At 34.7% G+C, this 12,995-nt stretch overlaps 1 protein-coding gene across 1 annotated transcript; it reads left to right on the top strand.

Annotated features, from left to right (window-relative positions):
- Positions 1-12,462: 12,462 nt before the first annotated feature.
- Positions 12,463-12,662, top strand: LOC120356728 (enoyl-CoA hydratase, mitochondrial-like; the record flags this gene model as incomplete). Its single annotated transcript, XM_039445705.1, has 1 exon — positions 12,463-12,662. A coding segment is annotated over one exon (200 nt), but the record flags the coding sequence as incomplete, so codon positions are not given.
- Between the last annotated feature and the right edge of the window lie 333 nt (positions 12,663-12,995).

A 12,995-nucleotide genomic window follows, 5' to 3' on the forward strand; every position in this document is an offset into this window, starting at 1 on the left:
TTCTGACAACAAAAATGTAATTTATCCTTTTCCTTGATTCATTACAAAGATCATCTTAGTCCACACAAAATCTACAATTTCTCATCCGGAAGACGGGAAGATAAATTTAGTAGTTTTACAAATATAATATTGACTTTTTCAAAATTCCGGGTAACGTTTTACATTTCCATATAAATCTTGAAAAACTTTTCTCAACCTCCCTTCAAATCCAGCATTCTCCGATCTCAAGTTTAAGCATCTCAAACCTTGTCTCAACCAATCTACAAAACTCATTACTTTTCACCCCAAATTCAATCAGATCACACATTTTCATCCGACAATACATCACCCTAGATCCTCCAGCTTGACAGATGGAATATATAGCGAATCAAGAATTCCACATGACAAAGTATATGTTGATACGAGCTAACATATATATCAAGCAGAGCTTTGACAGATAACCCACGGGTGTGTGATGATACCCTGGCACTGAGATTCACTTCAGACTGTCAGCATTTGTTGGATGGATAGCTTTAGTGTTCGTTCATGGAGAATTCTGACAGTTCAAATGAAACTCACTAAGGTGGCGAAACGCGGTTTGGAGCCATTACTTTTGTAGGCATATCAGCGTTTGCACTTAGCTTCAGCCCGCGGCATGAGAGGCAGCTACCAGACTGGCAATGAGTAAGAGAGAGAGAAAAAAGTGTATTTATGTCTGTGTGTGAGAGAGAGTGAGAGATTGCAGGAGAGAGTTGGGTATCATTGGTTTATCGGTAACGTAATATTATTTATGCTAATAATGCTCCAAGCGTATACCCTCCAAAGACATGATCATGAGAGAGGCTGGAGAAAGAACACGTGATATTAGGGAGTACGTTACGACGGAGTAGGGATCGTGAGAATCTGTATTTTTGCTTGTGAAAATGCTATCTGCTCTCAACTGAGATAGAAATACTTATATTTTTATATTTATTATTAGTACATTTAGACCATGAATTAACTCTATTCACTCCCTCGAACCTGGATGAATACTTAGAAGATAAGATAAGATTTTTCTTTATTTCGCATCCATTCACAACAACAGAACGCGCACAAAACTAAAAAAAGATAGCAAATCAGAAGAATAAAACCATACTTAAGACAACTTTTTAACCGAATAAATATGAACTTTGCTGATAATACTAATTGTATTAATTCTCATTATAGGATGATGAAATGTAATCTAGCACAGCTACTCTGTTTTACAGAAATACACCATAATTATGCACGAATAAAATACAGCATGCAAGACCTTGCTGACAAGGTCACGTTCGCATTGCAGGAGCTCACTGAACAGAACTAAAGGACAGTTCAAAACACGCAAAACTTAACTTAATAAATAATCTGAAAATAGATAAAATATATAAAGTTGAGAAAGAAATACAATAAAAATATAAGAACTAAAAATACTAGAATAATCTATCCTGATATAATCAAGAACAACAGTACTGATAAAAATCGAGTATCAGGCCAAGTTAACCAATAGTTTAAATATAACAATATATAAACAGATTAAAGCAAGGCAAATGAATTAGCTTACATCATTTAGCCATTTGATTAAATTAGCAAATTGACGATCTTCAATGAATGATGATTTTCTAAGTGTATCTTTGCTTTTAGAGATATATCGATAATTTTATAAGGTATACTCATAGACCTTAATGATTTTTCATTGATGTATTTAACAAATTTAATTATTACAATTGTTGTGAGTTTCACCAAATTCACGTAAACGCTTCGCTTAGTATCTCCAGCTACTAACTGAGACTTTAACGAAGATTAAGAAATTGGATTTCACCAACAAAAAATCTGGTGTGGCGCACTCACACAACTTTCCTTGCCGTTATGAAATTGATCACCTGACGCTAGTGTTCCCGCGCATCTCAAGTCTACTATTCAAAGATTTTAGCCAGCTGGTGACAGGCAATAACGCTGGAGACACACAGGAGGTCTGCTATTTCTTCATAGTGATTGATTTAATAGAATTAACAATATTGCAATTGAATAATCACATTTTCTCGAATTTGAAGCTTATTTTCAATTTTAGGTGAAATGTTACTGAACATTGATTGTAGAGATTTTCATGCTCAATCTACTCCACTTGATTTTTTTTTGTTTAATTGTATCTGAAGCCGATAATTGGAATCTAAAATCAAACTTTGCATAGATGGGGCGGAGCTCCTGAAATTTTTACAGGTATTGGACTTGTGGCAGTTGATAAAGCTTATCGATGACTATTCTAGGTATAAATTTAATCAAAATCGTTGGAGCCGTTTTCGAGAAAACGCGAAAAACCTGTCTTTTGACAACATGTTCTCCATTTTAGCCGCCATCTTGAATTGCATTCGATCGAAATTGTTCGTGTCGGATCCTTATATGTGAGGACCTTAAGTTCCGAATTTCAAGTCATTCCGTTAATTGGGAGAGAGATATCGTGTACACAGACGCACATACACTCATACACCCCACACACACACACACACACACACACACACACACACCCACCCACACCACACACACACCACACACACACACACACACACACACAACACACACACACACACACACACACACACACCACACACACCAACACACACACACACACACACACCACACACACCCACACACACACACACACACACACAACACCACACACCACACACACACACACACACCACACACACACCACACACACACACACAAAAACACACACACCACAACACACACACACACACACACCACACACCCACATACCAATACCCAAAAACCACTTTTTTGGACTCAGGGCACCTTGAAACGTATAGAAATTTAGAAATTGGGGTACCTTATTTTTTTTTCGGAAAGCAATACTTTCCTTACCTATGGTAATAGGACAAGGAAAGTAAACTAATGTAACTTTACGAAACGACAGATTAGAGTGGATTAGGGTGGCAGTGAGCCGCCATGACACTTGTTTCACGTTGTAAACATGTTAAACATAAAACCTAGAAAATCCAACTAGATTCCAAAATCACAAGTTTTGTTTACCAAAATGATGGAGATTAGCCTACAAATTTTAGTAATTAATAAAATTTATATTGTGTTTTTTTTTTATTTTCATGATTTATTAAATTCAATTTAGGCTGTAGTGTTTCAATAATTGTTCTATGGATTGTTTTTTTTCAATTAGTAAAATTCCAATGATGTGTTGCCTAAAGCTATCAGAAGAAGAAGGGACCCAACATTCACGAACAGTGAAAGAACGCATTTCGTCAATCTTATTGAAAAAAAGTCGATTTCGTCCATTATTGAAATCATCAACCCTTTCTTTCATCTTTCTAGGTCGGTGAACAACATAATCATCATCACTGTCACTCTCAAATGCCAATCGTATGCTCTTCTTCTAGCATTATTTGGAAATATAGAAACATGGAACATCGAATAAAAATAATCGTAAAAACAATGAATAATATATTAAAAATACCTCAACAATCTACTTCTAACATGACAGTAACAGAACGCCGCCATTTTTTCTTAACGACAGATTAAAGATGTTGTTGACCAAATATGTTGGCCTGTTAACTCTATAACGCTCATTAGCTCTAACGGCGTGTGGTGAAACCCGATTTTGTCAGTTAAGGGCTAATTGGAGTTTACGCTTCCTCTAACGACAAGTTTAGTTCCTGGTGAAACCCGGCCTTATAGAAGAACATTGATTCAACTAGATTCAGTGTTACAGTTGGGATACACATAAATGGATAATGGAAATGGATGGATGTATTCTTGTGGTACACATATTATATTGTGTGGAGGTATGAATGATATTGTGATGGTACAAATGATGGTGAACATTTTTATGAACTCCAGAAAATCCAAAAACTCTTGATCGGAAACTTCTTGGTCACAATTCATCATCGATCTTTATAAAAGTTATTACATTTTTCATACTCTCCTTTTAGATTTTAAAGTTCATGACAACTCTGAATCACGTCATTTTCTCTGAATCAACTTTCAACTGAATCCAATTTGGGGTACTATACGTTCAGCTCAATAACTCACATGTTTAAGGTATTATTGAATTTTGACAGGAGCAAAAATGAATTTATTTAATTATCTTCTTCCAGTCGTGACCAGGGGTCAAATGACCCTGGGACAATTTTTGTTTTAGTTTATATTTTTGATTCCGTTTGCTTTAGTGTCTATTGTGACCCATGTGAATTCATGTCAGTAGACACTTAACTTTATGTAGAGTGCTAGTGCTCTGTAACTTGTTGTTTTCGTGAAATGACGTTTCTGTGTCCCCGGGAACCAAGGGTCACGACTAACGTAACTTTTTTCATTTTTTTCAAATGTACATTTTTATGCAATAGTGATTGGATTCAAGCAGTCAATATGTACAATTGAATTCTAGATCTCAATTTCAATGAATTAGTAATGCTAAAAATAAATTGTTAGTTCTAGATAAGATACTGACCCTAAGTGGGATGATAGTGAAACCAATGAACTTCAGTGATCCCAGGAATACTAAACCTCCCTAAAAGTAAACTTTATGAGACCTTATATTTTAAATGACTAGAGTAGTGTTTCATGTAGGTTTTAGGGTTTATATAGTATTTATCACTAAAATTTCATAAGTTTTGCAAAGTTTGAGCAACATGAATTGAGGGTAGGGTAAAAACTACCCTAAGAGTTAACTATGAACTTCCTAGTTTTTCCATCTTTCTAGTACCTATGTTGCATGTGAGATCATCATAGTACCCATCACAATAATTTTTTGTTCACTTTATATAAAATAATAACTAAACGTTACTTCTCACTACCCTAAAATGAAAGTTTTCGGAATTTATTTTTATATAATGGTAAAGATCGATTTCTGCTTTACAAAGTGCTCATGCGTCATCAATAACCCTTTGACATATTAGAATCATAGAATACCATATATCTTAAAATTAATGAAATATTCAATATGATATAAGTGGGTCCCTGGGACCCCAGGTTGCGACTAACGTCGAAAAAATAGGGTCACGACTAGAAGGTTAATCAAACAAAAATTAGTGTTGCTCTGTTATAATTCCCTATACATGAGACGAATATGAGGGAGTTACTATATTACAATAGCTTGATGTTTATGATTCTCTATTAGTGTTGAATTCAGTTTCAGATTATCAGTCCAACCTATTAGTATACTTATTCAATCCACTATTTACTCAATAAGTAGGCTACAGTGGAAGATAGGGCTCCTATTGCCTCAACTTCACCCACAACACTTGTTACATTTTGAAGTGGATAAATGGAGCAATATTCTAAAATCTCTCTTCTCATATACTTCATCACTACTACTTATTCATCCAGTACTCATTCTATCGAGACTCATTCATAGTACAACACTATTGCTAACATTACCATGAATTCGACTAATACTCTTGAACTCAAATGTGTTTACATCCATTACACAAATTAATTTTGTGATACCTTTCTTCAAATGTATACACTATGAAGGATTGTAAATATCCAGAACCTACTGCTACTACCGGCAGAGTTCAGAACCTCACTGACCATCAGGAAAGAAGGGCGGAGCTTGGACACGGATAGTAGGGCGTGAGTTCAATCTGCAGCTAGTTTTGTTATTGGTCCGTATTTCCCATGTTAAAATATCGTTCAAGTTTGAAGCATGAGTGGAATTCCATTATCCTTGTTTTCACAATAACAAGCATAATCCTCATAATACATAATCTAATCATGTGTAGTTGTATTCTTTCCAGTCTTTCATCCTTCCTAGAATTATTAGTGTTCTCAGCTCCTGCTTTATAAGTTCAGCAACTTTCTATGCCCCACCTATTACATAATATTCCAAACTTTCCTAACTTCTGTACTTCAAAACATTTTAGAGTTGTATCCTCTTGAATCTCTCTCTCATATATTCATGGAATTTTGTGTCTGTTTCTCCTTTTTCTACTCTATCTAACTCCTGTTCATTCTTCCATACCTAATACTTTCTTCTTAGATGTTCCTATGTTGTACATTTAAAATCTTCTGTTCTTTCGTGCAGAATCATTCAATCTATCAGGTCAATTCTTATGAATATCAAAAGTAGCTGGAGAAACACAAGAATCCAATATGACCTGTACTGGCATAGTCATTTGTCTATTTGGACTTACTTTAATTATTTATTTATTTGGATTTAGCATTACTCATTATTTCACATCAACCTTTTTTCTCGGATAATATTATTCCTATCATAGATCTTCCTGCTTTCTATGTAATCCATCACTAATTTCCTCAGTTCTGATTCATTATACGGAAACTCAAGGAGTAATCATTGTTGCCATATTTCAGCCTATCACTGATGATGGACATTAAACATTATAAGTGGACATTGACTCTGTATATCATGATTTTATTCCACACTGGAATCGAATTCTCAAAATTTTCAGGACAACTGTATGTAGGATGTAGTGAAAAGATTTTTAATAATTTCATAAAAGGATTTGTTCAACAGGAAAATTGGACAAGCTCATGTATGTAATGAGACATGTACTATGAAATCTGATTTGAGAAATTGACTAAGTAACTTTTTGTGTAGTTGAGAAGTTGATATTTTGGTAATTATTCATATTGAATGAAAACACTGCGAAATTGTCAAAAACAATAAATCAGTGGTTTTTTGACATTTCTCAGTCTTTTTCATTCAATTGCTAGTAACTTATTCAATAGGTAATTAGTTTCAAATTGATAATTCGGCCTGAATATGGTCCATAAAGTGACGCATTTTTAAGAAAGATTCCTTCGTTCGTCGTGGTGATTGGAGAAAAAAGAATATTCTTTTCCTTATCTTTGTATTTCTCTCAAGATATTGTAATTCTCTCAAAGTAATTCTCTCCATCATAATATTCAGGCGTGAAACATTCACTTACTAATTTTGACAAATAATCTTCCTTTGTGCGATGATTTTTTTCTCCAGTTACCACCTCAAAACACAGAGATGAAGAAAAAACGATAATAATGTCTCATAATGGGGTTGATGAACAGTTTCTGAAAGAAAAATAAGGGATCCTGTTCTGTGATTAGAGCTAGGATAATGGGGAAGACGCGTCATGAATTCTTTTTCTCTTCTTGTTCCTTCCATTGTTCCCCCTAGACAGGAGACAACCTAAAGGCGATCCCTTTTTCTAAGGGTTTCGAAGACCTTGGGGTGGAGACAACCCTAAATAGGGGGTGAGTATAATAACGCATAATAGACTCCTCCCCTGTCATCAAAGAACTGCTACATAAACTGGGAAGACGCGGCACTTCTAGAATGTCTCCGAGAAGAATAGAGGCAACGAAACTTCATGCATCATGGCTGTGCCTGTGGGGGAGCAGAGCTGACTTAATTCAATCAATGGCATCTCTTAAAGCCTGAGTTCTGCTTCGAATAGAGTCTTCATTTTGACTTTGTATGGGTAAGAATTATCATGCAACCTCACTATTTTTTTCTCAGAAAAAGATATAATAATGATATTAGTATCACTTTCATTGGTAGGAATTCTTAAACATGAGGAGTTGTGAAATATGAATTTGTGGATGTTGGAGTTTCATTAGCCATTTGATTATTCCAAACCAAAACTAACATACTAAAACCACAGTAATTTCATTTCATTCCATTCATTGTACAAAGCATATAATCATAAGATTATCTTATAGAATATATTATAGAATATATATTATTATGACATTGGTGGAAAAAACTGGCTGAGCTGACTATTTCTCTCCAAATTTCGATAAAATGGTTAAAGCTTGCGTTTACACCAAAGCTATTCTGAAGAAAGATCGGAAATTGGTCTACTCTTTTATCAGAATGCCATCCAATAGGCTCCCAATATTAGCATGGGATACAAACCCGAGGAAGACGAGGATAGGAGGACCATGAAAGATGGATACCGGTACAGGCCAATAGAGCCTAATCCTGTAAGAAGATTATGATGATGATGATGTTAAAGCTGCGTTTACACCAAAGCTATTAACAAAAGTATTAACTTTATCCTTATAGATTCTATTGGATTCAACATAAACTTATCATACACATTATGATCATATGTTTTTGTCAAGTTCCGTTCATCTAATAGAATCTATAAAGTGTTATTATCTTTTTGTAAATAGCTTTCGTGTAAACGCGGCTTTATGCTATCCAAAAGTTGAGGCTATATAATCACACACTGCTTCGTCACTTGATTTTTGGTCCAGGAATAATATTTGAAATTTTTTGGATTGAAGGTTGACGTAATACCCTAACTAATCACAGAATGTTTCACAATAAATTTTAAAAAACATGAAATATTGCACTTATTCGAAAAATTTGAATACAAAATCACAAACATACTCTTAGTACTTCACACGCTGAAAAACCTTTCAAAAGATCCATCGAATTTAAATCTATTTCAGAGAGGAGAAAGAATCATTATAATGACTAGCCGTCAGGCTCGCTTCAGTCAGCTAGGGGGCTCCGCCCCGAACCCCCGACTGGATCATCCAAGAATGAGGTCAGCATGCTCGCTTCGTTCGCCTGCTTTTTCATTTGAGCATTTTCATCATATTTTAGGACGATCCAGTCGGCGGTCCGGACTAACGTCTGTGGATATGGCGAGAGAAGCGAGCTGACGGCTATAATATGATATTCCCAGGAATAGCTCTGATTGAAGTAGCAGTGCCCAATCAATTTTTCCGCGATAAATGCATTTCAATCTTCAACTTGGTGCCAACCTTACAAAGTCAACTCACTTATTGCCAACCTGACAAAATTATTAATTTAGTTACCAGTTAACAACTGTTCTAAAGGTACTCTCTCTAGATTATAGTTCTCTATTAACACATGGTATGGACCATTTTCAATTATAATTAAGAGAATGAGAAGAAGAATATACATGCTGAAAGACGAACTTTAACCCTTAGAACCAACCCTTAGAGTTAAAATATTGCCAAAAGATTTATTAGTGCGCCTCTAAAGGACCAATTGACACAACCTACTAAATTTGAACGTTTTTGGTCCGGTAGATTTTCAGTTCTGCGAGTCAGTGAGTTAGTGATCAGTCAGTCAGTCAATTAGTGCCATTTCGGTTTTATATAGATAGATAGTAGATGATAAATTGGAATTCAGAGATAGAAAAAAAATATTCAGTCAACCTGAGAATTCTAAATCCAATTTTGCTTTGCAGAAAAAACTACCTAACAATATTCTCTAACTCAAAGTCAAGGCTGAAATTCGAGAATATCCTATCGAAACTGAAAAATCATTAAAAGAATATAGTAAGAAAAAATTTATTAATGAATCAAATTTAAACACGAGCACAAAAATACTTTCCAAAACCGGACAACTAAGTTCTCTCGAAGCCTATAGAACACATTTGAGAAGAGATTATTGAGAAATAACACCATAGTAACCTTTTGTGAACTCTTCAATATAAACTAACAAATTAAAAACTGTGGTGATATTTTACAAACATAAATTAAAGTAGCCCTGAATATATACTATTCAGAAAAAATATTGGAAGAATAAAATATTATTATGACAATATATTTGGTGAAAGAAAAAACAGCAAAGGTCAAGTCCTTACAATTTAACCAACACCATTTGAAAAGGATGATAATGAATTTATTATAGTGTGAATCAAATTTGTTGCTCAAGCACAATAATGTTTTCAAAATCACTGAAGCCTAACTTTGAACAGTATAGGAAAATTGAATGAAAAGACTGAGAAATTGTCAAAAAACCACTGATTTAACTGAAAATCAGTGGTTTTTTGACAATTTCTCAGTCTTTTTCATTCACTATGAATAATACCACAATATCAACTCCTCAACTACACAAAACGTATAGAAAAATGAATATCCCTTTCCAAATCAAGAGCCCCAATTAACAATATCATTTAAACCCGAAATATACAAATGATTCCAAAGTGATTAAACAAAACTCATATAGTATGCTTTCATATTTTAACACTTACTCGTTCTGTCAGTAGAGCAAGATAAAAGAATGTCAAATTAAATAATGATATTATTCAAATATGAAACCTTGAATATTTTGAAGATCATCCGTTTTGTCAATCAAAGAGTACGGAACATGTTGAGCAAATTATGAATTATCAAGTGACCGACCGCTTTGTTGCGTCAACATTAATCACCGGCTGGAAATAATAAACCAAGATGGCGTTTCCCGCAACTGCAGTGCGAGTATTTTTTATTATCTACGCCGTGCTAGCGCGCGTAATTGGGCGCGGAAAACGCCCAATGTTTTCGATATTGCCGCGCGGCCAGGAACAAAGCACTCGCTTCCCGTCGGCAGGGCGGGAAATTCCCGTCGGGGGCGGAAAGCGACTTCGTTTTGGTGAAAGTTTTGTAATCAAGCGGCTGACAGATGTTGCATTCAGCTGTCATTAGCTGAAAACATTCGCAAAACATTCGCCGGCGTCTCTGCACCAATCAGCAATCACCGCAGCTCCATTCAATTCGAAAACTCGCAATAAAACTGGTGGGTGGGTAGTGCTCGTGATAACGGCCAACTCTTTCAGAAACGGCGGGCGGTTGCTGTGTTTCGTGATAACAATGTGAACTTGCAGTGTTCTATACCTGTAGCTGTTCAATAGTGGTACCTGTGAATTCAATGCTTTGTTGGCCTGATCGAAAATTGGCTGCTTCTTTTGTAATAAGTCAATGGTCTATCTAGATTTTCCATTACAAAGTATTTATCTATTTTGTTTTTGTGAACTTGTAGCTGTTATAGTTTCATAATTGAAAATTAATTTAATGTAGTTTAGATCTTTAATAAAAATTGAGATCTCTCTTTATAATTATAGATATAACAAATATTGTTACGATAACTCGAGCTTACGCACAGGCCTTTGTTGCCTATGTAAGCTCTTTCCTATCTGATACAAGAATTTTATACAAGAATAAAATTGTTATAGCTCAAGAGTTCTATTGTTTAGTATAGTTCTATATTTTGTTGTTTGTTTTTTGTATGTATATTATATCATTTCTTGAATTGTATAAACTTTATTGCTCAAGATTCTATGTAACTGCTTGAATTGTATTCAGAAGGAAAAAATAAATTGAATTGAATTGAATTGAACTGTTAATGATACCTAAGAATAAATTGTAGATGCTTAGTTAGCATGATCGAAAATTGGCTGTTCCTTCTTCAACGAAGTTAACAATGTAAAACATAGATTTTCCATATAAAAATATTTTTCATAACAATGTTATTCTGTAGCTGTCTCCTTAGTTGTGTCTTTAAATAAATATAATGACTGCAATGCTTCATTAGCCTGATCGAAAATTGGCTGTTCCATAGATTTCCCATAAATATATATTCTTTAAGAATATGAACTTTTAATGATCCATCTGTAGCTATCCAATGGTGATACCAGTGTATGCAATATTTTGTTAGCCTGTAAAAAATTGACTATTTCTTATTTCACCATTCAATGGTCAACGAAGATTTTTCATGAAAATCTTTTTATTTTCGTTAAATATTAATTTGAAATTTTCTGTAGCTGTTCAATAGTACCTGTGAGTAAATTTTGGATGCTTTATCAGTAAGATCGATAATTGACTGTTCCTTCTTTTACTAGTCAATGGTCTACGTGATTTTTTAATAGAAATTTTCGTTTTTGAACAATTTGAAATTCCAATGCCCTATTTAAGTTAACAGTAGCTGTTGGACAGTAATAGGCTACCTGTGAACTGATAGAGTATTTAATGCTCTGTAGGATGATCGAAAATTGGCTGCTTCTTCACCAGTCTGTTCCATATCAATTTTCCATGGATATCTATATATATTTTTTCAACAATTTAAACTTTCAATGTCCTATCTTTCCCCGCGATTCGGAACCCATTTCTCATCATTATTCGTCCCATTACCCACGCAAAGTCTAGATCTCTTGTGAGTACCACCATCAACAAGAAAAAAATGTATTGAGATCTATGTAGATCTGTACTGTTCAATGAATCGAATATCATGCATGTGCTGCATGAGGTGAAGTGATCAACACAGACATTGATATGAAGTATGGATTCGAGTGAAATAAATGAAAATATAAGTGGTGAGGATTGCAATCTTACTCACCAGTCTTTGTGCAAACTCGAAGGGAGTCTGTGAGAGATGAGGATAGGTGGTGATAGGAAGATTTCCCTGACGTTAGACCCCATGACGCACCATCTACTACTGAACTACTGAACTGTTTAACTTGAAATTTTGCATATAGATCTTAATTCACCGAAGATGATTATTGGCCTATTTTAAATTCTTCAGGATTTCAGTAGGTCAAGTTTTTAATTAGACCCTTACGGAGCACTAGTTACCTGTTAGTTTACTATAAATTTAGTTACAAACAAAATTTATACAATAGTCTCTTCAACTCATCTTCTAGCCAACCTTTTCTACTACGTTACATTTACAGTTGAACAATCTAACAAATTGTTATTTTCCAGCTCCGTCATTGAGTTCATATTGACCGAGAAGAAAGGCGAGAAATGCAACGTGGGCCTGATCACCCTCAACCGCCCGAAAGCGTTGAATGCCCTTTGCGACAAACTCGTGTCGGAACTGAGTCAAGCAGTCGAACATTTCGATAACGATGACTCCGTTGGAGCTCTCGTCATCACAGGAAGTGAAAAGGCGTTTGCTGCAGGTGAATTTTTTTTTTTTTTCTTCAAAAAAAAAACATTGTAAAAGCGTTTGACAATCCCAAGATTACCAAGGTGATTTATGACCTTGTCATAAATTAAATTTAAACTTTGAAGCCCGTCCATTAAGTTCTAAAATTCATATTCTGAGTATTCAATTCATTTGAATTGTGAAATCCAGCTTGCGCTGGATATAATTATATCGTCATAGACAAATTAAAAACACTCATGTCCATACTAATAACTCTTATTCAAGATGGTATGTTGTGTCACAATGTCAAATAGGTGGACGAAACTTGTCCACCCAAAGAGTAGAAAGGGAGGCTAAGCATTTTATC

Source organism: Nilaparvata lugens, unplaced genomic scaffold (genome assembly GCF_014356525.2).
Source record: "Nilaparvata lugens isolate BPH unplaced genomic scaffold, ASM1435652v1 scaffold7729, whole genome shotgun sequence".
Lineage (NCBI taxonomy): Eukaryota > Metazoa > Arthropoda > Insecta > Hemiptera > Delphacidae > Nilaparvata > Nilaparvata lugens.